The 25,069-nt window shown below is 58.7% G+C and overlaps 7 protein-coding genes across 7 annotated transcripts; 4 read left to right on the top strand and 3 right to left on the bottom strand.

Moving 5' to 3' along the window:
- Positions 1–2,291: 2,291 nt before the first annotated feature.
- Positions 2,292–3,394, bottom strand: SLS55_009678 (uncharacterized protein; the record flags this gene model as incomplete). The annotated part of the gene is made up of 2 exons (XM_066781073.1): positions 2,292–3,261; positions 3,318–3,394. 2 exons carry the CDS (start codon positions 3,392–3,394, stop codon positions 2,292–2,294), a joined length of 1,047 nt encoding a protein of 348 aa, XP_066629019.1.
- A 4,106-nt stretch (positions 3,395–7,500) lies between these two features.
- SLS55_009677 (uncharacterized protein) lies at positions 7,501–8,797 on the bottom strand (the record flags this gene model as incomplete). Its single annotated transcript, XM_066781072.1, has 2 exons — positions 7,501–8,563; positions 8,613–8,797. 2 exons carry the CDS (start codon positions 8,795–8,797, stop codon positions 7,501–7,503), a joined length of 1,248 nt encoding a protein of 415 aa, XP_066629018.1.
- A 682-nt stretch (positions 8,798–9,479) lies between these two features.
- On the top strand, positions 9,480–10,419 carry SLS55_009676 (uncharacterized protein; the record flags this gene model as incomplete). Its single annotated transcript, XM_066781071.1, has 2 exons — positions 9,480–9,877; positions 9,957–10,419. The coding sequence occupies 2 exons, from the start codon at positions 9,480–9,482 to the stop codon at positions 10,417–10,419; spliced, it is 861 nt and encodes a 286-aa protein (XP_066629017.1).
- A 125-nt stretch (positions 10,420–10,544) lies between these two features.
- On the bottom strand, positions 10,545–11,630 carry SLS55_009675 (uncharacterized protein; the record flags this gene model as incomplete). Its single annotated transcript, XM_066781070.1, has 4 exons — positions 10,545–10,679; positions 10,728–10,949; positions 11,005–11,154; positions 11,595–11,630. The coding sequence occupies 4 exons, from the start codon at positions 11,628–11,630 to the stop codon at positions 10,545–10,547; spliced, it is 543 nt and encodes a 180-aa protein (XP_066629016.1).
- Positions 11,631–16,203: 4,573 nt separating this feature from the next.
- Positions 16,204–17,459, top strand: SLS55_009674 (uncharacterized protein; the record flags this gene model as incomplete). Its single annotated transcript, XM_066781069.1, has 3 exons — positions 16,204–16,625; positions 16,673–17,053; positions 17,102–17,459. The coding sequence occupies 3 exons, from the start codon at positions 16,204–16,206 to the stop codon at positions 17,457–17,459; spliced, it is 1,161 nt and encodes a 386-aa protein (XP_066629015.1).
- A 689-nt stretch (positions 17,460–18,148) lies between these two features.
- SLS55_009673 (uncharacterized protein) lies at positions 18,149–21,888 on the top strand (the record flags this gene model as incomplete). Its single annotated transcript, XM_066781068.1, has 4 exons — positions 18,149–18,386; positions 18,792–19,067; positions 19,396–20,953; positions 21,003–21,888. 4 exons carry the CDS (start codon positions 18,149–18,151, stop codon positions 21,886–21,888), a joined length of 2,958 nt encoding a protein of 985 aa, XP_066629014.1.
- Positions 21,889–22,519: 631 nt separating this feature from the next.
- On the top strand, positions 22,520–25,069 carry CAC2 (Chromatin assembly factor 1 subunit; the record flags this gene model as incomplete). The annotated part of the gene is made up of 5 exons (XM_066781067.1): positions 22,520–22,639; positions 22,693–22,795; positions 22,851–23,087; positions 23,138–24,252; positions 24,452–25,069. 5 exons carry the CDS (start codon positions 22,520–22,522, stop codon positions 25,067–25,069), a joined length of 2,193 nt encoding a protein of 730 aa, XP_066629013.1.

Genomic DNA, 25,069 nt, shown 5'->3' with positions numbered 1-25,069 from the left:
ACGCGCGCGCTCCCCCCTGCACCCGCATCGCGCAGAAAACGCACGCCATTACTATCATGCTTTTTGCCTTTTTATTGCTGCTGCTGCTGCCTGCTAATTCGTTTCCAGACGCGGATGTATGTACATACAAGAAGGCCGAGGCCTCTTTCTGGACTGCCCTGAGGAGATTGACCAGCTCTCCAAAGGGCCTGCCTACCTCTAACGACTAGAACAAGCGCCTCAACGACGACGACGACGACGACGACGAGCGCTTCTTCTTCTTCTTCATCATCTCCCTACGTCCCCCCCGCCTTCTTCGCCGCGGACAACGCGCTTTCCTCCGCCCCTCCTCCTTTTCCGCTTCCGCGTCCGCTAATTCCGCGTCCGCTTCCGCCACCCGCTCCCGTCTCTTTCCCACTTTTCCACTTCTCCGCAGGCATCATTGGTGGTATGTATGTAGCGGTAGCTCCACTGCCGGGGTTGGAGTGGTTGTTTAGAAGAGTGGGGGTGCGTGCGCCCTGCATGCATGCATGCAATATGCAGCTCCGGTCGGTTCGGCACCAGTTGCCCCCACCCACTCCCCACTGTCGAACCGGTATGTACTGTTGTACAGCTCCAACCGCCAAACGGATGCTTAATGATGACCATGCCATGCGCGAGCTCCCTTTTCTTCGCAGCCGGCCGTATCAAACGCGCGCTGCAGCAACTGATTCTCCTCATACGTCCGCCTCGCCTCGTCATCCGCACATACATGGGGCAACACCGGCTCGCAACAGGGCAGGGCGGGGCGGGGCTCCGCTTCGCTCATGTATAAGACCCTCATCCTGGGGTTTATACGTAGGATAGTTTTACTTTGTACGGTAGTGTGCGGCGGAGGTCGTCGGGTGATCTCCGGGGACATGCGTTGGTGTGGTGTCGCTTTTTGTGGACGTTGTTGTTTGTTATTGTTGTTGTTGTGAATGGTTGAGCTTGATGGGGGGGGAGGCGATGATGCGGGGCTCGCGACTGGTTGATGGGGAAGGATTGGGGACACGAGATGGCATGGCGGGGGTTTTATGTGTGCTATGTGGAGGGCTGATCAGTGTCGGCCTTCTCGATTGACTTCGGGATTATTGTTGGTGTGCTTGACGATCGAGGTGGGCTACCGGGGAAGGAGCCGTCGATCGGGGTCTGTCTGCCTATTGGCATTGTGCCGTTGTCGCCATGTGCCGCTGAAGTGTCTTTCGGAGACTTCTTAACCATGCCGAGCTGCGGGCTCGGTGATAAGCGAGTACAGACGAACTTTCGTCCGAGACTCCACTCTACAACTCGAGGTTCAATCTCTTGTGTATATGTGCAGTGGTGTGGTTGCTTTAGTCTTCTCTTCTTGGCGTATACATTAAAAGTGGTGAAAGCTCTCCCTTCAACAAAAACAGCGAAACTGAATTAATCCATACCGAGGGTGAAAGCTTCCGGAAAGCTACCATTATGACGTGCTGCAACATGTCATTGAGCTTAACTCCACCAAGCAATCTAGTAATACTCGATTCCTTCCAAAGAAAGATTCTAACAGGATCAGTTGTAGCTGGACCCGCGCTTGCTCTCTGTACCTACCTCTACAACCGGTCAGTAGACCCACCTTGAGCCAAGACTCCCCTGACCCCTAAAAGAACAGAAAAAAGAAAAGAAAAGGAAGGGAGATCGAATCCTAATGGACAGAGGCTAAGAATCCTGCGGCGGCTCGGCCACTGGTCTATTCCACTCCGTTGGTACATGTGCCCCACACAGTTCCCGTAAAAGTCTTTACCGAAAAAGAACATCAGGAGCAAGCTAAAGACACCATGGAACAGGAGGATAGCGGTAGCCGGCCGCCGCACGGGACCCGTGTTGCGGGACGGGCGTGCACCGAGCACCTCTAGGTAGATTTTTTGGAGCTCCACCGCTGCTGTGCTCTTACCAACACGGGTCGGATAAGACTAATAGGAAGAGAAAAAGGGCTGTGTTTCCTCACGTAAAAATTCCCCGTGGCGAACGCCACAATGCGGAGTCAGTCTAGGTGGTGGGATCAGTCGCTGTTCCGGATGCCTTGGCCTCCGATGCCCTTCATATACGAAACGGCAATCGACATAAGACAGTAGAGACAAACGTCGTAGCCATGTCAAGATTAATATAGTTAACTACACAACAAAAGAAAGAGTAGTAGTAGTAGTAGTAGTAGCAACAACAAAGTGTCAAAAAAGGGGGGGTATCACCACCACGCACAACCGGGTCGCCGACTGATATCGACCAACCCCCAAAAACCAGCACCTCCTCCTGCACCTCACCACACCACCCTACCTCCCCCACCCCCTCACCGCCGTAATCCTTGTATCGCACCCAACCTCCCCCGTCGCGGCGCCGCCGTCGACATCCGCGCTCCTCCTCCCCTCCCTGCGAATCTCATACGTCGTCTCAACAAACACCATATTGTTCGCTCCGGCGCCGGCGACCTGGCCCTGCGGGCTGGTCGCGCCGCCGCCGCCGCCGCTGATGGTGCGCTGGTACTGCTGGCGATGCACATCCCTGCGGGCGGCCCTCTCGACGAAGCCATCCTCGCTGCCGTCGTCGCCACTGCTCACGCTCTCGCCGCGCTGCACCTGCGCGCCGACGACGACGCCAGGCCCGCCCTTCTCCCTCTCGCGCTCCCTCTCGCTCCACTCCACGATCGCGTGTTCCTTGCCGCTGTACGTGCTCGCGCGCTCCAGATCCGCGACGTCGCTGCCGGCCTGGCTGTGGAGCTCGATGGCGCCGACGCCGCCGTCGCCGTACCCTTTCTTACTAAGCGGCGTGCGGTGCTGGCTACCAAGCGTAACAGTGCCATGGGTGCCGGTGCGCACATCATTCGTACTCCCGGCATTCCCACCGCTCCCGCTCCCGCCGGCGCCGCTGGACACGTAGCGGCCGCGGCGCCAGAAATCGCGGACGAACAGCGGGCGCAGGAGTGGCAGCTGGACGGCGACGATGCCGACGATGGTCTCGCGCACGCCCCAGCGGTTGATGTTGAGGGCGGACGGGGCCTCGCCGAGGGTCAGCGCGGCGCGGGTGATGGCGGCGCCGATGACGAAGACGCCCGAGGAGAGGAGGGCGGCGATGGCGAGCTTGCGCGACAGGGCGACCTTGAGGCGCCAGAGCATGGGGATGGGGATGACGAGGATGGCGGCGTCGGTGATGACGTTGAGGGTGACGGTGACGAGGAGGTTTTGCGTCTTGAAGGTGCATTTGCGCGCGGGGAGGGTGGGGGCGACGGCCCAGTTGTCGGAGAAGCTGTTGGAGGGAGTCGTTAGTGGTGGTTGTGCGTTGGGGATGGATTGGGGACGTACGGGAAGCAGCCGAAGGTGATGGTTAGCACGACGGCGAGGTAGGTGATGCCGCAGAGCCAGAAGAGGTATTTGATCATGCGGTTTTGGAGCGTGCCGAAGGTGAGGCGTTTGCTGCGCGGAAGGAGAGTGGGCGTTAGTGTGTGTTTTTCAATGGTCACGGGAGGGGAAGCAGGCTTACTAGAAGAAGAGCATGGTGAACTTCATGCACCAGATGAGGGCTGCGGTGATGAAAGGCGTCAGCATTGTCCGTTGAGGATGCGAGATTGTACGGATGGGGGGATCGCCTACCGGTGTAACTGTACCACGCAGCCGTCTGGCACGCCGAACCCAGGACGAACTGATCAATCTCCGACTCGGAAAGTTGGTCCACGATCTCCTGCGTCAGACCTGCGTTGGCGCCGGTGTGGTCTGTAGCATTATTGTCAGCTCCTGCTCCCAAAGTGTACGTTCTGGGAGACGTTGTTTACTTACAAACTATATGCACAAGCACAGCGTCTGTTCTCACGTTAGCGACACGGATTCTTATTGTGCCTTTGCTCCGTGGCTTTATCCAAGAGACTCACCCATCGTGTAGAACCCAAGTGTCTGGTACCCATTAGCCGCACGTCCTGATCCGTCCGAGCGAGGTATAGACTTACAAGAAACGTAAGGTAATCATCTGCAGCGAGGCCCCGGAGGCCCACCGTCCTGATGCGAACAATCCATCGTAGTGTGATAGTGATGAGACCGATGACGAACCAAGCCTACGCCAAGGAGTGTCAGTAACTTGGCTTGTGGATTCTCTCCGTGTCCACCTACCCAGATCTCTCTCAAGAAGCTCGGGTCTTTCTCCAGATGGACCTGGTAGCCGGTTTTTTCCATGACCATGTCTGGCTACGAACAACGTGCTGCGATATCCGAAGCTTCGTCCAGTTGCTATACCCCAGCAAGGATAGAGACGGACGCGGTGCGGTGCACCGAGGAAAGACAAGACGACAAGAGGCGAGACAAGGCGCGGCACCCCACGTTCAGGGTTCAAGGCCAGCAGTGCTCTCAGAAAAAGAAAGGTTGCGAGATGCGGGGGTCCGGATCAGGAAAAAAATGAATCATGGGCAAAGGCAAGCGGGGGAGCCATATATCACACTTGGAGATAACGGTCCATCAGTCACCCTGACAGACAGACAACAGACCAGCAAGCCGCCGCGCCATGTACCAATTGCACATCGGTGACGATCAATCCCAGCCAGCCCCAACTGGCCCCAGCCCAGCCAAACGACAACCCTGCGCCGATCTAGAGCAGTCGCCGGACTCTGACCTGTGTGTGTTGTGACGAATTCTCCCTCGTCAAGCCACCGATCGACGGCCTTCCTCGCGGACCCCGTGCACACCAGGAAGTGCCTGGATTGGCGTCAAGGATAGCTAGCGGCCGCCAGCACTGAGCCTGGGAGAGCGGCTCGTTTGTCCCGGCTTGCTCGCTCGGCCAATCAGAGAGTCGGCGGTGCATAATGGTGGCGGTGTGGCGACGCGAAAAGTAGGCCCTTCTCCGGCCGGTGTGGAGGGAAGGAGAAAAGCGCCATCGGGGTGCAGTAGTAGCGGCGCTATGGTGGCAGAGCCGCGATGGCGTTGGAGGACTGGCCATGGAAGCGTCGGCTGCAGTAGCCGGCCGATCGAATTGTCATTTGGCATCACTGGCATCGCGCTAGGTGCGCAAGCCATCTGGCGGGGACCTGCTGCCGGCGATCCGCCCGCGCTTTGTTCCTCCGCCATTAATGGAGAGAGAGAGGGCGGAAAAGGAAGGTGTTGGGAGGTGTTTTGCGGTCGTAGTGGGCTGGCGTACCTGGCACCCCGGATGTTTGGGTGAAGGAAAACGCTTTCGTATCACCTGCCGGACTAGCAGAACCTAAAAAGGCTCAGTTCACGTGCAAGACGGGCGGTACGTCAACAAGTGCAGTAGGTTTGTCCGCAAAGGTAGAATGGTACCTACCGCGGCCGGACAGTTTGGCTAGTTCTCGGCGGAGGGACCGAAAACTGGGGCTGGTGATGGGCGGCGCCACCAAGTGCAAGCCCCATCCCACCTGAGAGGCTCGGCTGCTCCCGACGATCAGCACAACATCAGGATCGAGGCCGGGTTCCCTGTCCATCGGGGCCTTGCAACCTCTCAGGATCCGCAACGTAAACTCGCAGCCGTCGAAGCTAAAAGGGTAAATCCAGGGGGGGTCATCAGACAAGTAGCGCTCCAGGGGACGCGAGGTCACGATTTTAGAGCGTTTGATCTGGGCCCGGTTTGCGTACCGGTGCCTCCAACAAGGTGTAGCTTCACCGTTCATTACCGAGCCGCGCGGAGCCTCACTTGGCCAACCAGGGACGCGAATCTTATTTCAAGGTTGGAGCTACTGGCGAACTTCGAGAAAACCGCAGGGAACGTCTCATGAGCGGCAGCTGAAGCCAAACTCTACATGCGAGGTACGAGTTCCACTGCCTAAGCGGATAAAAGCCCCGAGAAGGAAGCAGCGGGGCCGTCGTCGCCCTTGATCCCGTTGGAATCACTTCATCGACTTCGAGAAGGATTGCTGTGTCCAATGGTTCGTCGCCGCCGCTTGCGATTCCCTCGGCGCCACCACGATCCTATTCCTCCTTCGACGAACAACCGTCTGCGCTGGATATGCAGAGTGAGGTATCCCCGGCGGATTGTCCCCAGACGCTAGCCGCTCAGCTGCGGCCGGCCCGTCGGTAACCGTGCACCCGCCGACGGAATGGCCGTAGCCCGCCGCCACAGGAGATCCAGAACTCGAGCCGTTCTCAGCTCCGTGAGGCTACACTCAGCCTGCTCATCGTTGTGGCATGATTTTGGTTGTTTGAGGTAGCGAATGTTGGCTATGGTGCGGGAGCGAAGCGTAGTGCCAGGCACCGTCCACACTTTCATACATTCATCGCGAAACCGGGGCGTCACAGCTGTGCCTGGCGTACGAGCTTTGTACGTAAGCTGCCTTACTATCGCCGGCAGAGCCGGTACGTGTCACTGCGGGGCCGAGGGGGATGTGCTGCAACTATTGAGACGGCGTGAGTGCACTGGTACGCAATCTCTGCCGCACTTCAAAGGGTCCAGTTCAGCCTGGCATCATCCGGCCCAATCTAACCAGTCCATCCAGTCAAGGTTGTTCGCATACGCCACAGGGAGGTTTAGATCAAAGGGTTGCAGCGCGTTTTGATCGTTTTGGATAGCCTGGTCGATCTCCATGTCGGACATTGTCGAGAACAGGAGGGGCTGCGGCGGAATTGTGGGCTCTCCTGCCCAAGGCGCGGCGGCAGGGAACTGCGCTCCGGCAATAGCGCCTGTTGTGACCGGTAGCGCAGCTTCAGAGATCGAGGTGCGATGGTTCTGCTTCTGGGGCGGCATTGCCGAAATGCTGCGTCCAAGCATCGCCCTCAGATACCTCCCGAGGATCGCAGATACACCCTCTCGGTGGCGTGGCGTGGTCCCGATTCGCTCCAGCGCCCCGGCAGTCTCTTCGATCAGTTGGCGAACGCTAGGGGCTAGACTGGCACTGAAGCCCGCTCCAAGGCTGTGCAGCCGGAGTGTGAAACAGGCGGCAAAGGCGACCATGATGGCAGTGTTGTTGGGCATGGACGCCAGCTCCTTCTCGCCGTGCAGAGCAGCGCGCATGACATGCAGTGCCGAGGACAGACCAGCAGCTCGGAAGAATCTCCTCACTTCAGCCGGCGCGGTGGGGTGGTTGACGACGCTGCTGTAAAGGGATAGCCTGGTGTGGCTGACAAGAATCTGGACGTATGGTGGGAGGCGATAGCCCGCTGCCTTGGTCAATATCCGGTCATTGTCTAGAATGGCCGAGACTTACGTTGCTGGGCATATGCCCAGATTCGATGCCACTGCTCGAAGAAGCCATCAATCATGGCTTTGATTCTGTGCCCCCGTAAGCAGGGGGTCATATGCAAACCAGACCGGCACTTACCGCTGGACGGTCTCAGAAGACGACGTGACTTCCGGCACGAATATGTCACAGCAGTCACGGATGTTTTTGATGAGAACGTCCAAGTCCCTCCGCATGACAGCTACGGAGATGATGGAGCTGTCCCAGATGTCGGCGATATCCGAGATATGCCATGCATCACATCGTTCCACAAGCGAAGTTTTCGGCACTACCGGTACACGCCCTCTTGCAAGGCAGACACTGCGCAGCATTCATCAGCACTGAAACCAAACAACACGGCAGAGCATGTACCCTCGGTCAAGCACAAACAGTGAGAGCCAACTTCTCTCTCTCCGTCTGAGCAAGCGTCTTCCGAGCATAGAAGCAGGATCAACATTCTCGAAGCCGTCTAGGTAAAGAGCCTTTTTCGCATCGATGGTGTCAGATCCGGTGTATCCTTGCAAGCTAGCATCGGGCACATTATTGGGAGAGGGGGTGATGATTTTGTGCAAGGCAAGGTCCATGGCGACGGTTAAAGCGGCGGAGAGATACGAGCAGGTCTCGTCGTCTGCCCAGTGTTCTCCAAAAGACAGCCACGGCACGTTGACCATGAAAGCCAGCACAACCTCGACGGATCTGTAGCGTTCCACCATGGCTGTGTGAGCGAGCTTTCTGCTGTGAGCAGACAGTCTTTTCGAGAGCGCTTCTGCAGACGGGATGAACAGGGCGGAAGCGGCCAGGATAGAAGTGAGCAGAAAGGACGAGCGCCCACGAACGAAGGGCAGAGAGTGCACGAATCGATCCATGCCCCATCTTGTGTGGGTCAGGTGCTCGAAGAAGTACTGAAAGAGTTCATCGGCTTCGGTTTGGGTGACGAGGCCGAGCTCAATAGGATCCATGCTGGGGCTGGCATCTAACTTGGGACGCAACGGGCTGAAAAAAGCCAAGACGGTCTCGCTGCTTTGATCGACCTCCTGGTAGGGCCCAGCATTAAGACGTAGCCTGGAGAGGTCGGAAGCGTGGGCCAGCAGCTGAAGAGGGTTCTCGGCATCATTCAAGGGATAGTCGGCAACAGCGGCGGCTGGAGCTGGGGATTCGGGGCTGGAGGTGTTGGAAGGGGAGTAGCCCTCGGACGGCTCATTCGGGAGGCCGGCAGACTGAGCATAGTCGTCGAGGCTTGCGTCGTTGCGGTCGGCTTGAGGCAGGTGGCGGACGGCGTTCAGCAAGTGCTCGAGATGCAGAGCGGCCTCGTTGGTCTTTGGGTCGGAGCGGCCAGACTGCAGCTGGCTGACGGCCTGCTCGACCTGGAAGATGGCTTTTGCTAAGCCGGTGCGCTTGCTGTCGACGGGTCAGGTCAGAGGTGGGCAGGGCCCCGGTGGAGACATACTTCTTGGTGCCCTTCTGGCGGCCGACATGGTGCGAGGGAATGACGCAATCAGAGCCTTTCTGGCGGCACTTTTTGCATACGGCGGCCCCGGGGTCTCGGAGGCATTTCGTCTTGGTGCGGCGGCAGGCGATGCAGGCGGCCTGCTTGTTGCCTTTTGCCCGGCTCTCGCGCGTCGGGTCGTCCATGGCCGGCGGCATCTGTTGGAGCCGTCTCGTCTCGCGACGGGGTGTTTTACGCGTGCATGCTGTGAGGATGATTGTGCAGCGGAGACGGGCCCGCGGTTCGATGCGGGCTGGGCCGGCCAAGCTTCCTCGGATCAGCGCCGTCATACCGTTTGACCGTTGTGTTATCGCTGACTCGCCGGGTAGCACCAACGTCAAGCGCAATCCTGGGCTTAGCCTTCCCCTCCCGCCACCCTTCTAGGTCCAATTTGCGCTGGCGGTACGAGTCAGAGGGTGTACCGGAATTTACGCATATCCAGCAGAACTCGATGATGTTTCTCATGCACAATCAACCGGTTACCTGGTCCGTATCGCTATACCTAGCTGATCGTATTGCGCTAGCGAGGTCTGACGCTGCTTCCGCCCACGTTCCCCGCATCCTCACCACCACCACATAATTCTCATAATTCTCTTTGCCCAGAGCGGAATCCATCGCCGTTCACTCTGCAGCCATGTGGCCGGGTCGCGTCAGCACACACTCGGCTTCCTCGCCCCGCAATGGAATGAGGCGCTTCTCGGCTGTACGGCTGCCGTGACGCCGCCCGTCCCGCCGGAGCTATTTTTGCACCCGAGTCGCGCCCCAGCTCTTGGAGCTCCGTCCTGACACCCGACGACTCCTCACACCTCACCACCACCCATTGGCGCCATGTCGAAGCTGTCGGAGCCGCTGAAAGCCCTCATCAACGCCGGCTTCGCCCGGCCAGGCCCCGCGCCCGCGCCCAGCGGCATCCGCTCGCTGTTCGAGCGCATCGCGAAGGACTCGGCCTCGAAGGACGTCGCGACGCCGTGCTGGCTGACCATCGCGACGGCCACATCCATGACCATGAACTCGCCCGACTCCATGAAGGAGCTCTACGACGTCGCCACAACCCTCGACGACGGCAACCAGGCGACGGGCGCCGTCGAGACGGCCGAGCTGATGCGCGAAGTCGGCCTCAAGTGCATCGGCTTCAACGGCATCCCGCGCTCCATCAACTGCCTGGGCGCCTTCCGCAGCAGCCTGCCCGAAGACGTCGTCAGCAGGCTATCCACCGAGCCGACGAGGTACATACACGCATACAACCACCACCCTCCCCGCTACAAGCGAAACAGAGACTGACAAGAGAGCAATGACAACCCGCAGGACACCCTCCCCCTCCAACATCAAGGCCATGCGCAAGCGCGGCTTCGCGCTGTGGACCGACATCTACCGGCCGTTCGACGACAAGCTGCTCGACAAGCTGGCCGCCTCGCACCCGGACCTGCCCGTCCACATCATCAACAGCCACTACTCGGCGCTCTTCACCGACCCGCCCGCGAAGCAGACGCCGCGCGTCGGCCGCACGCTGACGTCGCTCGTCGGCATCTCGTGCCTGCGCGCGCAGACGGGCGTCGGGCCGCAGGTGCTGTCGCACGTCTTTGGCCTGCGCAAGGCCTTCGACGAGGTTGGCGTCAAGACAAACGCCGAGGCGGACGTGCCCGGGGCGCGCTGGCTGGCGGGCGAGGAGGGCAATTTCTGGATATTGGAGACGGTGGATGCGATTGTGAAGGAGATTGGGGAGGGGGAGGGGACGACGTATGCGCCGGGGTTGAGGGCGAAGTTGTAGGTGCGGGATGGACCTCTTAGACGGATGGTACGTTGGGCGATGATACACCGGGTTGGATATGTATATTCATTCAGAAGAGAACGTGCTTTGTTCGTGCACGGAAAAGAACTAATTTACTTCTATATCTACTCCATGGGCTTCAGGTCCTCGGCCACCTTGAACTTCGCATCCGTTTTGCTCTGCACGTCTTCGACAGTAACGCCGGGAGCGATCTCGGTGAGCGTCAACCCACCATTCGCCCTGTCGACTTGGAACACGCACTATTCAATGTTAGCATTCACAACTTCCCACCGATTCAAGAAACTCACCATATCCGTTATGATCGTGCTGACCACCTTCGCACCAGTCAACGGCAGCTTGCATTCCTGCACAATCTTCGACGAGCCGTCCTTGGCAACATGCTCCGTCGCAACGATGATCTTGGTGACGTCCGGGTTCGACACGAGGTCGATGGCGCCGCCCATTCCCTTGAACGTCTTGCCGGGGATCATGTAGTTGGCGAGATCTCCCGACGCGCTGACTTGGAGAGCCTAAGGCAAGGAAATCAGTATGGAAGCATTGTGTTTCTGTCGGCATCGAACTTACTCCGAGAACAGAGACGTCGACATGGCCGCCGCGGATCATGCCGAAGGACTCGGCGCTGTCGAAGGTCGAGGCGCCGGGGATGAGCGTGACGGTCTCCTTCCCGGCGTTGATGAGATCAGGGTCGACCTCATCTTCCGTGGGATACGGTCCCTAGCATTCACATCAGCAACCACTCTGCGAGGAAAGTCCCTCAGCTCCCGAATTGGGGCTGGAAAAAGGAAACAAAGACAAAGATCCACATACCATCCCCAACAAGCCATTCTCACTCTGAATCCACACCCTCACATCGGGATCCAAGTAGCTCGGCGCCAGCGTCGGGATGCCCACGCCCAGATTGACATAGTACCCCTCCTTCAGCTCCCTCGCCGTCCTGCGCGCAATCCGCTCCCTCCTCTCATCCACCTTCCCCGCCCCTCCGTCCCTTACCTTCCTCACCTCGACCCCCTTCCCCGCCGTCGCCGGGACGATGCGATCGACAAAGATCCCCGGCAAATGGACCTGATCAGCCTCAATCGCACCGACGGGCACGACCTCCTCCGCCTCCACAATCGTCAACTTCGCCGCCTTCGCCATCAGCGGCGCAAACGTACGCGTCGTGTACCTAAACTGGCAATTCCCCGCCTCATCGACCCTTGCCGCCCGCAGGATCGCCACATCGCCATACAGCGCCTCCTCGAGGACATACTCCCTGCCCCCAAACACCCTGGCCTCCTTCCTCCTCCCGTGCTCCGCCACCTCTTTCCCCCCACCGCCCAACCGCACCGGGATCCCGCCCGACTGCACCAACGTCCCGACGCCCGTCGCCGTGTAAAACGCGGGGATGCCCGCGCCCGCGGCGCGCAGGCGCTCCGCGATGGTCCCTTGCGGCGTCAACTCGACGGCGACGGCGCCGGCCAGATAGGCCTTTTCGAGGGCTTTGTTGGCGCCCAGGTACGACAGGACGAGGCGCGCGACCATGCCGGATTGCGCGAGCAGAGCAAGGCCGAGGTGCCCGGCGCCCGCGTTGTTGGAGACGGCGGTGAGGGAGTGCAGGGAGGAGGCGCCGCGGCGGGCGAGGGCTTCGATGAGGGTTTCTGTGGGCGTGCGGGCCGGGGGTTAGTGGTGGCCACCGTGGGAGGGGAGGGGATGGGGGGACGTACGCGCGATGCCGCATACGCCGAAGCCTGCGCTGAGGAGGGTCGAGCCGCTCTGGATGTCGGCGACGGCGGCGTCGGCGGTGGGGTAGAGTTTGGAGGCGCTGCGGTTTTTGGGTGGGGCTTTTGTCGCGGCGGTGGTGGTGGTGGTGGTCGAGGTGGCGTCTTTTTGGAAGGTGCGGCACTGTTGCTGCTGAGGCGAGTTGCGCAGGGCGTGGCGGATGGTGGGTGGGAGGAGCGCTGTTGATCGTGGTGTGGATAAGGCGGTGCAGAATCCGGCGCGTTGGAGGGCTGGAAGCCTGCGGGCAGCCAGTCTGAAGGAGCGCTGGGGGAGCGCCATGGCTGTTGATGGTGGGGAGTGCAGGAGATATGGACTGGTAGAAACGACAGAAAGAAGGGTGTGTGAAGGAAGACGGCGTGGCTCGAAAACACCCCTTGGAGGTCTATGCAGCAGGTGAGATGCGGCTCTTCAGGGCGGGAATGGTTGTTGGTGGGCAGAGGTACTTGGTATAAAATTGGCGGTACCAAAGTTCGCGACGGATGTGGGATCCAATTCTGGCTCCGCGGTTGCCTCTTTCTTCTTCTCTTCTCCTCGGCTCTGGCTGAAAAGGATTGGATGTTGCTGGGCGTTGGAGTCGCAAAAGTACGAGCGTGATGGTTCCTGGCGCGAGTGGATGACGCGCTCTCGGCCTCTACATCTGGCGCCGGAAACCCGCCCCGCAGTTTCGGCTAATGGCTCAAGACTTCTCCGCTCCATCTCCGAACACACCTCATTGCGGTATTCAAGGCCGAATCTCGGCGAAGGATGAGAGCAATGGACTCTGACATTTCTTTGACCCCTCTTGGTCGTCTATTCTTTGCTGGTATTTCACGCAGCTCTTTGCTTGTCAACACGATTCACTGACCTTGAAAGGTCGAGGTGCGTCACTGGTCTGCTTTTGCACGAAAGTATCTGCAGCTTTTGCAGCCTGTAGCAATTCTTCCAGTATCGACGGTACAATGGGTTATGAATGACAAAATTTCTCGAGAAACCACCCAAAGACAAATACTTGCTTTCACTACATGACCCCTTGCCGAAGCTTATCATCGACCACACCATGGACATTTTTTTTTTCTTCAGGCCCCTCCAATGTGGCCAAGATCATTGATCTTTCCATGCATTGGCGTCAGTCTGTACATTCCGACTGTAACGAAGTAATTCCGTACGTCTATATGTAAGAAGCCACTGGACTAGCTCTAGTGGGGCGGTGTGCCTTGGGAAATCCCAGTGTCTCGGGATTATCGGGATATTGGTCGTCGTCCCTCACACCCTTCACCAACGTAACGAGTGTCCTGGATAGTGATCGTAGATGATCCAGTCGTCACTCACAACGCCTTCGTCGGGGCCGAGAAACACGACGATGGATCCGGTATCCGCCCGGCGATCACCAGCACCGTACAAGGCCTCCAGTATGCCAGGTTGACGGAAGCAGAGGTTGGAAGGAGATTCGCCAGCCACACCTGTCATCTCGCCACTGTTGACGCCGCCGCCGCCGGCGATATTGCTGCTGGAGGAGGAAGCTGCAGAAAAGACCGGCTGGTCAACTTGATTGGGGTGATGAAGGTGAGAATGCTGGGCGGCACCAGAGCGGGGATCCAACACCTTCGGGAGTAGTGGATCGCAGCGCGAAGGAGATTCGAGGATCAAGCGATAAGGGATGTCCCGGGAGTCGCTGCCGAGCTGCCTGATGGGTCAGGCATTGCGAAGGGTCATGGTGTTGAGATCGGCCTCGGTGAGATTGGCGACGGTCATCCTGTAACGAGGTCGACGAATTTCTGCTTTGTAGCAGTAGAATTCTCGAGCGCCCGGCGAGCGGCAGCCTTTGCATCGCACCACACATTGTAAGCATCCTAAAGCTTCGTGATGAGTCCCTCCTGTTCCAGCTCTCTTTTTGTCAGCTCGTAATTCGTGCAATTCGGGTCATTGCAGATTGCAGCAAGCCGATTGCTTCGGGGCTTCGGACCGTCACGCTTCCCCGCAGTGCTGGCATATGCATCCGAATAGTTGCTTCAATTGCCTGCGTAGTATTTGGCGTACTGGCCAATAGAGTAACGGGTATAGCCGTTTTCGTGAAACCATCATAATACGAGAGAGAAGCGAAGCGCTTGACTCCCTAGCCACCCTCGCGCGTAGGCGACCAACGAAGGTGCTGTTTCGTGGGGGGCGATTTGAAAAATTGTCATCCACTTCCGCAAATATGAGCACCCTCATTGTCGGCGAGTCCGCCGCTGGTGCACGTCTTGGGATCAGGGACGGGGGTTAAGATCTGATTGAGCTCATTTTTGGTGAGACAGCTGGTCGGTCGACGCTTCGCCCGCGACGCTGTAGCAACAACTCTCATTTAGAGTAACGGAGCAGGCAGTTGAACGAGCTCCGAATTCCTGAGCGGAAGGCTTGAGCGAGAGAGGCAGCGGTGATTCGGAAGGGAATGACGTCCAAGTAGTCCTCGAAGGTTTCAAAGTCGCGAGTGAAAAGGTGTGTCGGCAGTAGTGTAGCAGCACTTCCAAAGAGAATGGCGCAGGAGGAGGGAAGAGGAATGAAAAGGTCGCATGCGCGCATTGGCGCTTGGTATCAGCCCTCCAAGCCGCATTCTTTTCCTCTTTATATTTTTTCTTCTTACTCATACCATCGTCGTCGTCGCAGCAGACAATGGCGCTACCGGCGCGGGCGCCCACTGACTCTCCTCACACTCGATCTTGGTGATGTAACGGCCGGGTACAACGACCAGGCCGACGTAGCGGCTCGACAGCGGCAGCTGGACGGAGGGGTCGCCGGAAGACTCGATGGCGGCGCGGATGGCGGCGTCACTGGGGGGTCGGTATTCGTGGGTGAGGGCGAGGATGATGTTGCGGTCCTGTGTTTGAGCGAGGTGTATTAGTTTCTATTTTGTGCGACGGCTTTGAGTTGTTAGGCGGGGGGAAGGGTGGGTTTTACTTTGTCGGTGCATTTCATTTGCCCAATGAACATGCGCTTGTCAGTGACATGGACGCGGAGGTTGCGGCCAATGAATTGGGTGAGGTAGGTGATTGCTTGTGTGGCGAAGACGGTGGGTGATGGCGGTACAGCGGATGCAGATGCTGGCGCAGCGGGCGGGGCTGCTGCAGCTGCAGCTTCGGCGGACATTGCCATGAGTGTTTGTTGTGTCGAGGAAGCTTGGGTGTGTGTTAAACTTCGGTGTTTGGAGCATGGCGGTTGAGGTGAAGCTACCTACGGAAAGCTCGGACGGCGCGATGCGAGATGCGGCAACGATTTTCACGGAATCTTACTACACGTCTTGAATGCGAACGACTACAAATCACTTAGCATACCGTACTAATACTTAAAGCAGCAATCCCTGCCGCGAGTGAACCATTATTTTTCGTTCAATCAGAACCTTACCGTTACTTATTTCTGACTGGCTTTCTCCTGAAAGGCAGCAAGCAATTTGTCGATGCATGGGTGATGAAGTTTGTCATACACTAATAGTTCCCTTCACTGATGTTGAAGACGTTTAACTCCCGAAGTAAAGCATTTTTGGTGCTCTTATGCTAGCGGGTGGTTGAAGTGATAGTAGTTAAGTGCATGAGATTAGAGCCCCTCCGCGAACGATTGGAACAGACTTGAGCAGAACTCCAGAAACCGTATGAAGATGTATATACCCTAAAAACAAGTTGTTTCCCATATCTCGGTTGCTGGAGGTTAAAACTGTTGTGGCTTGGTTTTCAGGTTGAAGCCATGCACGATGGTGGACCGTTGGAAGAACACCATCACTGCGTTGGCCGAGGTGAATTCCCTAGTCTGGCATGGCAGCAAACAGTGACTGCCCAGTGGGCAAGACCCTCTTGACGTGACGTCACAAGATTTGTCGTGTTAAGCTCGTTCGTGCCTTCCCCAGAAGGAAGTCACCCCCGCACGAGCCACATCGGGGCATACAAAAGTCAAGGACCATCGCGCAGTTTGGCTCTTCTCCTCCGACACCACACATCTTCCGCCTCAACCTTACCGACAGCAACCTAGAAAAACCTTGAACATCTCGCATCGAGCACCATGGCGAAAACGGCCTACATCTTGCCGGCCACCGACGAGCGCTTGATCATCTCGACTGGCCCTCGCAACTCCACCGCCGCTGATGCGCCCAGCTCGCTCACTCTGCTGGCCAACCGCACCAACAAGCTCCTTGCCAAGTCCAACCTGCTCTTCTACAAGAAGGAACTTGTCATCACTGGAGGCTGGACTTTCTCCACCGATACCATGGAGACGTTGCAGTCCATGTACAGCGACTTGGACCTTGAGGATGCCGTCGAAACCGAGGAGGATGAGCCGATGCGCTCTGGAGATCTCACCCGCGCCCGCTCCCAGAGCAGCGCCGCCCAGAAGGCCACTCCCGAGAAGCACGACATCGAGTGGTCCCTCGGCGTCAACTTGGTCAAGTCGATCCTTGGCAAGATTGAGGGTCTGAGCTCCCTTGTGTAAGTAGATCCTTGCTGACTTTCTTGTGGCTAGTTGACTACATTAGGTGGGAGACTGACCTTCCGTTCTCCAAGGAGATCTGGACTGTCATCCCGGACAACATCCAGAGGCTGAGCCTCAACGTCTTCGTCCCGGACCCTGAAGACCGCCACGAACATGCTCCGCACCCCGAGTACTTCACCAAGGACGACTTGACATACCTAAAGAACTTCAAGAACCTGACGCGTCTTCGCGTCTACAACATGCCCGACTCCTTCCAGTCCGTCATCTGGGAGACTGTCTGGAACAACCCAAGCCTCGACACGCTGGAGCTTGGCATGCGCTACAACCCCATCACTCGCGACGTTGACAACGACAACAAGCGAATGCCGGCTATCGATGGCGCTTGGAAGTACGACCCCGAGCGCGTTGCGGCCAACAAGTACCGGTGAGTGCGAACATGCTTTGAATTTTGTTAGCGACTGATAGCATGTAGCGGCTGTGAGGGATCCGGCTATCTTCACCATACTCATGGGTATGGCGAGTACCTCGATCGCGTGGCTATCAGCAAGGCTCGCAACAGGGTCATGGACAGCATGGGATACTCGATGGATGAGCTGAAGGCCATGCCCTTGACGACGCTTCGTCTGGATGGCTTTGTGGTTGACGACACGTCCTTCGCCAACTACTTCGATAGGCTGCACAAGATTGTCTTCACCCACAAGTGTGTCGACGCTGGCTTCGTCCTGCCGGCGACGCTCAAGAACAAGACCAACATCTACACGCGTGCCGGCGATGTTGGCGAGCTCATTGAGGGAAGTGAGGTCGAGACCAAGGTTGAGATGATGGGCTAGGCTCCTGTCTGAACCGGTTGTGCTTGTTGAGGGGGATCTTGTGCGGGATCATGTACGCATGATCTGGCATAGGCGCGAAGGCGGATTCCCTGGATAGTATGTGCGAGACTTGGGAACGGTCCTCACCTGGCAATAGCAAACGGGTCAATGCAATAGTATTAACTTGTGTGAGCGGTGCAATCTCGCGTGAAGTGGTCCTGAACCATGAGTAAAGTGCGCGATATATCGCCAAGGGCAGTGAAGTGAGGTGTCAGTATACCACTGTTACTCCGTACCGACATTCAGCCAATCGGCTTCGAGAATTCACTTGGTAGCTCGTTAACATGAAGGCACGCCACGGTCGCTTGTAGCATGAGCGTCGGCATGGTATAGTGCGGCGAAGGCGGCGCGAGACGTCAGTTACCCATATTTTGAGGCTGCGAAGGTCTCGGTCAAGCCGGTGGTTCGGCGTGGCATGATCTGAGACAGACGCAGCGCTTTTGTGCAATTCTACCAGCAGGAAAAGCAGTGAGTCGAGGAACTTTTTTATTGGAGGCGTGCAAAATGAAATGTTGTAGTGTTGCAGAGCTGAAGCTGAGCTGGGCGCCGAGCGCGGTTACCCGCGGAGGCAGCGTCATCGATCTGTGGCCGGGGTGTCGCCTTTCTCATCTCCGTCACAACCTTAATTCTAGCCAAACTTCACCTACGAAATGGCCGACAAGGGGCCTGAAACGTTCTCGTCCAAGCACCGGTACCAGCTTCTCTTCGGCGCATGGCTACTGCTCACAGGCGCCGCCTTTCTGCGCGTTTCCCGGCAGCCCTACCACCCGCGCCTCAAGACGGAGCAGTACGAGACCATTTTCAAGGGCACCTCTCTCGCCGCAGTGCTCGCCGCGATCGGGCTCAGCGGAGGATTGAACAGACGGCGAAGCGAGACAGTGGCCGGTGGTACGCGGTGAGGGAGACGCAGGCCGGATGTCACCCTGCAACCCCGCAGAGCCCCAAGCCGGTGAGGGCGTCGTGATTCCGCGCCAGTTCCAGCCAACGCCGCCCACGAGCCTCACCACATCGAATAAGACAGAAGTGGAGGCGATCCTACGAGCCGTCATCTCGGTCCGCGACCTGCCCAATTGGCCCTCTCAGTGCAGGGCCAAGACGAAGCGTTAGGATGACAAGGACGGTGCGGGGAAACGGCGCGCGCTTGACACCCCAGTCAATCCACAAGTCACCGGGACCTCGCCCGACGGGGCAAGGTATGCAAGACACGCCGAGCCGTTACAGGTGTATATAAGTCAATGGCAGAGGCCGTTTCGTTTCCCTCGCCATCCACGCCGGGTCATTAGTCCTCTTCAGGCTACCGCCTCGAATTCTATCTTGTTTCCCACAGCCCGACAGCCATGCTGCTCAACCGGCTGCTGCTGGCTGCTGCTTGGGGCACCGCTTGCGCCGCAGGCACCATCTCACTCCGTCAGAGCTCGGCCGGCGCCGACAGCTGCCCCGGGTACACGGCCTCGAATGTTGTCGACTCGGGCTCCACCCTCACTGCTGATTTGAGCCTGGCCGGCGCACCATGCAATGCTTACGGCGATGACCTCACCGATCTTAAGCTTAGTGTCGACTACCAGACCGGTAAGTGATGCCTTCCCTGCATTCCCTTACGTGTCTTCCGCACTTTTAGCTGGTCTTTGGATCCGGCAAAAGCATGCTGTAAGAATTTAATCGGGCGTCGAGTGCTTCCATGCCCGTGATTGGCTGGAGTGGAAGCATCGTCACACACGCAGACGTGACGGGAGGCTTGCCACTGCATTCGGGCGTTTCAAACCTACGTCTCTCCCCAGCACCTACAGCCTTGCAAGATTTCAGCAAAAGCCTCGCTCCCGTCCACACCTCTGCATCATCAAGCATAGACTCGCGGCTTTATCCGAGACATTCACTGACGCGCGAAACGCCAACACAGCCAATCGCCTCCATGTGCAAATCTACGACGCGGCAGAGAGCGTGTACCAGGTGCCGGAATCCGTTCTCCCAAGACCTACCGCCAGCAACGGATCTCTTCCAGCTTCCAGTGCCGCAGTCCAGTTCAAGTGGGTGGAGGAGCCGTTTTCGTTCTCGGTCGTCCGCACGGCGACTAATGAAACGCTCTTCGATACTGCTGACTCACCCCTGATCTTCGAGTCTCAGTACCTGAGGCTGCGTACCAAGTTGCCCAGTGAGCCCAATATATACGGATGGGGTGAGCATAGTGACTCGTTCCGCTTGAACACCACAAACTACACCCGCACAATTTGGAATCGCGACTCATACGGCGTTCCGCCGGGGGGTAATTTGTACGGCGCCCATCCGGTCTACTACGACCACAGGGGATCTTCCGGCACCCATGGCGTCTTTTTGCTGAACTCTGATGGACTCGAAATCAAGATCAACAACACGGCCGCAGATGGCCAATACCTGGAGATCAACACGCTGGGTGGGATTTTCGACTTCTATTTCCTCGCGGGACCTTCTCCGAAAGATGTCAGCAAGCAGTACGCCGAGGTCGTAGGGTTGCCGGCGATGCAAGCGTATTGGGCTTTCGGCTTTCATCAGTGCAGATATGGATACCGGGATGTGTATGAAGTTGCGGAAGTGGTTGCCAACTACTCGCTGGCGGGCATTCCTTTGGAGACCATGTGGACTGACATCGACTACATGGATCTCCGCAAAGTCTTTACGCTCGATCCAGCGCGCTACCCACTGCCCAAGGTCCGCGAGCTGGTCGACCATCTTCACGCGCATCAGCAGCACTACATTGTCATGGTTGATCCGGCCGTTGCTTACCGCAACAACACAGCATACGAGAACGGAGCTTCGCAAGACATTTTCCTCAAGGCTTCCAATGGCTCCTACTTCCTTGGCGTGGTCTGGCCTGGTCCTGCAGTATTCCCAGACTGGTTCCATCCCAGCACTCAGCCGTATTGGAACAGCGAGTTTGCAAACTTCTTCAGTGCCGAAAGTGGTGTAGACATCGACGCTCTGTGGATAGACATGAACGAAGCGGCCAACTTTTGTAACTTCCCGTGTTCAGACCCCTATGGATACGCGGAGGCAAACGACCAGCCGCCGGACCCACCACCAGTTCGATCTGACAGCGGTCGGCCTATTCCTGGTTTCCCTGACGACTTCCAACCTAACGGAGTCACCCCTCCCGATCGGATGATGTTCAGACGCCAAACTGCCGGGACAAAGACTGGACTTCCGGGACGGGAGCTGTTGGACCCGGCATATCAGATCAACAACCTTGCTGGCTCGCTCTCCAACAAGACGGTCTCCACAAACGTGATCCACTACAATGGCCTGGCAGAGTACGACACGCACAATCTGTACGGTACCATGATGTCTACTGCCAGCAGGATTGCCATGGAGAATCGCCGACCTGGCCGACGGCCTCTGATCATCACGCGCAGCACTTTCGCCGGTGCTGGTAAGGACGTAGGCCACTGGCTGGGCGACAACTTGTCCGAATGGGAGCAATACAGGTGAGGTTACCGCCATTGGAAACAAGAAATCTGGACTGACAGTGCGTAGGTTCTCCATTGGCCAGCTGCTCCAGTTCGCGGCACTTTACCAGGTGCCGATGGTTGGATCCGATGTTTGCGGCTTCGGCTCCAACACGACGGAGACTTTGTGCGCTCGGTGGGCGTTGTTGGGGGCGTTCTCGACGTTCTACAGGAACCACAACGAGCTGGGCGCGATCCCCCAAGAGTTCTACCGCTGGCCGCTTGTGGCTGAGGCAGCAAAGACGGCCATCAACACACGCTACCAGCTGCTCGACTACCTTTACACGGCATTCCACCAGCAGACGCAGACGGGCGAGCCTGCGCTCAACCCGCTGTTCTTCTTATACCCGGAAGACAAGAACACGTTCGGCATCGACCTGCAGTATTTCTACGGCGACTCGATTCTGGTGAGCCCGGTGACGGAAGAGAACGTCACGACAGTGGACATGTACCTGCCCGACGACGTGTTCTACGACTTCTGGACGGGCGAGACGGTGCGAGGCAACGGCTCGTACATCACGCTGCCCGACGTGCCGTACACGACGATGCCGCTGCACGTCAGAGGGGGCAGCATCGTGCCGTTGCGGGCGGCGTCGGCCAACACGACGACGGAGCTGCGCAAGCAGAACTTCACGCTGCTGATCGCGCCGGGGCTCGACGGGACGGCCAGCGGGCGGCTGTACCTGGACGACGGCGACGCGATCGAGCAGGCGGCGACGTCGGAGATCGAGTTCACGTACGACGGGCAGACGCTGGGGCTGGGCGGGACGTTTGGGTACAACTCGGGGGCGGTGATTAGCGGGGTACGCGTGCTGGGGGCGGCGGCGGGGGCTGGGAACAGCAGCGCGAGGGTCATGGCGGCACAAAGAGAGCTGGCGCTGGGGCTGGATGCGCCGGCGGAGGTGGGATTGTAAGGGCATCAGGCATCAGGCAGAAAACAGGGAATGCAGCGTGGTGTCGGCTGAAGGGTCGGCGGCGGCCCTTGATACGCTTCGCCCTAGCGGTGCGTGGATTGCTGCCCGTGACTTGCATTGCGCTTCAGCCGGCCAATGGGGCGGCGCTCGACGTGGCTGAGATGCTTGCAGCTGCGGCACGGCTGGTCGCTAGCCTGTTCATTGTGCTGCCCGTTCGGGCCATGGCGCGTCGGCGCGTGTCTGGCGCGGAGGCTTCCAGCTCCTCGATCATCACGATCGCGGAAGGCTGAGGCCAAGGCCCGCGTCCCTTTGAAGCGGCCTGCAAGCATGCGAAACAGCTGCGTTGTGTCACGCTCGCGCTGCGCGGCTTAGGGGTGCGCTGCTCGCTCTGCTCGGTCGCCCAGAAGGGCGCAGGCCCCGGTCCTTAGCTGCTGCTCACAAACACCTGAGCACTTGCTACTTACTACACCTCCCGCGCCCTCGTCCGCCCATCCCGCAACGCCTCCTTGCTTCCCACCAAGCCGACCTCAGCGCGGCCCCCAGCCCTGCATTGACGACCACGCGCCACCGCTGCTGCTCCTCACCACCGTGATCCCACCAAGCCGCGGCTCCGGCTGCCCCCTCGGCCACCATGAAGGCTGCTCCATTGCTCGTCGCCTGGCACGACGACAACGCCGCCATCTACTCCGCCCACTTCGAGCCCAGCGGAAAGGGCCGCCTGGCCACGGCCGGCGGCGACAACAACGTCCGGGTAAGCTCCTCGCCGCGCCGTGTTTGCCGCCGCAATGCTGACACCAAACCTAGCTCTGGAAGATTGAAGCTTCCGGCGAGGACCGCAAGGTCTCGTACCTCTCCACCCTCGTCAAGCACACGCAGGCCGTCAACGTCGTCCGATGGTCCCCGCGAGGTACGCCAGACCCTCCTCCATCTCCCTTCATCCGCTGATAACAATCGTCTCGCAGGCGAGCTCCTTGCCAGCGCCGGTGACGACGGCAATGTCCTGCTGTGGGTGCCATCCGAGACGCAGGCCCATCGCCCCTTCGGCGAAGATGGTCTGGACGACAAGGAGACCTGGCGGGTGAAGCACATGTGCCGGTCGTTGGGCTCGGAGATTTACGACCTGGCGTGGTCGCCGGACGGCGCGTTTTTCATAACTGGCAGCATGGACAACATCGCCCGGATCTACAACGCCCAGAACGGTAGGCACGCATCGTCTGCAGCTCCGGGGAAGCTTGCTGACCTCGACCAGGCCAAATTGTGCGCCAGATTGCGGAGCACAGCCACTACGTCCAGGGCGTTGCCTGGGATCCGCTGAACGAGTTTGTCGCGACGCAATCTTCCGATCGCTCGGTGCACATCTACACGCTGAAGACAAAGGACGGCCAATTCTCCCTGGCACAGCACAGCAAGGTGACGAAAATGGACCTGCCCGCTCGCCGCGTGTCGAACAGCAGCCCGGCTCCGCCAGATCTGGGTTTGGGGAGCAGCCGCGCTTCCTTTGTAGGAGAAGGCTCCGCTCCGGCAATTGGATCGCCGACCCCTTCTGCGCCGGGCACCCCCGCATCGTTGGCGTTGCCAATGAATCCTCCCACGTCACACAGCCGCCGCTCGTCCTTTGGCTCGCAATCCCGCCGCTCCGTTTCTCCCGCTCCGTCGTCAATGCCGCTTCCGGCGGTGATGCCGTCAACGTCACCCAACATCCATGCTGGATTGGCGGTTCGCAACGCAAACATATACGCCAACGAGACCCTCACCTCGTTCTTCAGGCGCCTCACTTTCGCCCCCGATGGCAGTCTTCTTTTCACCCCGGCTGGTCAATACAAGACGCTGAATCCTGGAAACCCCGACGGAGCCAAGACATCAGATGACAGCATAAACACGGTGTACATCTACACACGAGCCGGTCTCAACAAGCCTCCGATTGCCTACCTTCCAGGCCACAAGAAGCCTTCTATCGCGGTACGATGCTCGCCAGTCTATTACCAGCTACGGGAGTCCCCTCCTCCCACGAAGCAAATCACAATCGACACGTCCTCTGCCGAGGAGGAAATCCCCGCTTTGCCTGAACCAGCAATGCCTTCGAAACCACCGCGGTCATCTTCTTCAATGGATCCTCCGCCCATTACGAGCGCTCCCTCGCCGTCTCCTAGTGCGGCGGCAGCATCGCCAAGACCCGAATCTGAGAATGGTGCAGCAGCGTCGCCAGTACCTTCTGGCCCTCCAACGGCATTCAGCCTTCCGTATCGCATGGTCTATGCAGTTGCTACGCAAGATGCCGTGCACATTTACGACACGCAACAACAAAAGCCCCTGTGCATTGTCAGCAATCTTCACTTCGCCACATTTACGGATCTTTCCTGGTACGTACAGCTTGGAACATTAGGAAGTTTCAGCTAACTTTTGAAACAGGTCTACGGACGGCAGCACGCTCCTGATGACATCCTCTGATGGTTTCTGCTCCTGCCTGACATTTACGCCGGGCGAACTAGGACAAGTGCATCCGGGACCGGCGAAGCACCATCCGACTTCGATCAACACCACCGCCACTACGACGTCAAATCAGTCCACGCCAACCCCCACGCCCACTCAGGCTTCTGCCCCGACAGTCCCGAAACCCTCAAGCTCCGGCTCCGGATTCCCGGCCTCGCCCTCTTCATTCGCCCCTGCTCGACCGGCCAGCCCGGCCCGTTCAATGTCGGCTTCGTCGGTTGCGACACAGGGATCGTTCGCGCCTGGCCCCGATCCAACCGTCACCCTCAACCAGCAGACGCCGTCGATGGGTGCGGTCCCCGGGGTAGCCGCGACAAACTCGGGACCCATCGGACAGGTGCCCATGTGGACGCCTCCGCACACGCCGATGCCCGGCACGCAGGGCGGCGGCGGAACGCACAGCGCGGCCAGCTCCGTCAGCGGCATCAACAACCCCCCGGCCGGCGGCGGCGGTGGACGGCGCGAGAGCGAGTCGGAGAAGGAGGAAAGCACATCATCGTCCAAGGAGCGGCCGTCGTCGTCGTCGAGGAAGAAGAGGGAAAGCGAAAAGGACTCCGAGGGCGCGGAGAAAGGACCGGAGCCGAAGAAGAGGAGGATCGCGCCGACGTTGGTCAGTGGCGCTACTGCGGATGATGGCGACGCGCAGCCGCCGCCTCCGCCGCCGCCGTCGTCGTCTGCTGCTGGTGAGTGA

The sequence above is a fragment of the Diplodia seriata genome (assembly GCF_021436955.1).
Source record: "Diplodia seriata strain FDS-637 chromosome Unknown scaffold_10, whole genome shotgun sequence".
NCBI lineage: Eukaryota > Fungi > Ascomycota > Dothideomycetes > Botryosphaeriales > Botryosphaeriaceae > Diplodia > Diplodia seriata.
Note: the sequence above shows the minus strand (reverse complement) of the source record. Positions and strands in the feature narration are given on the sequence as shown.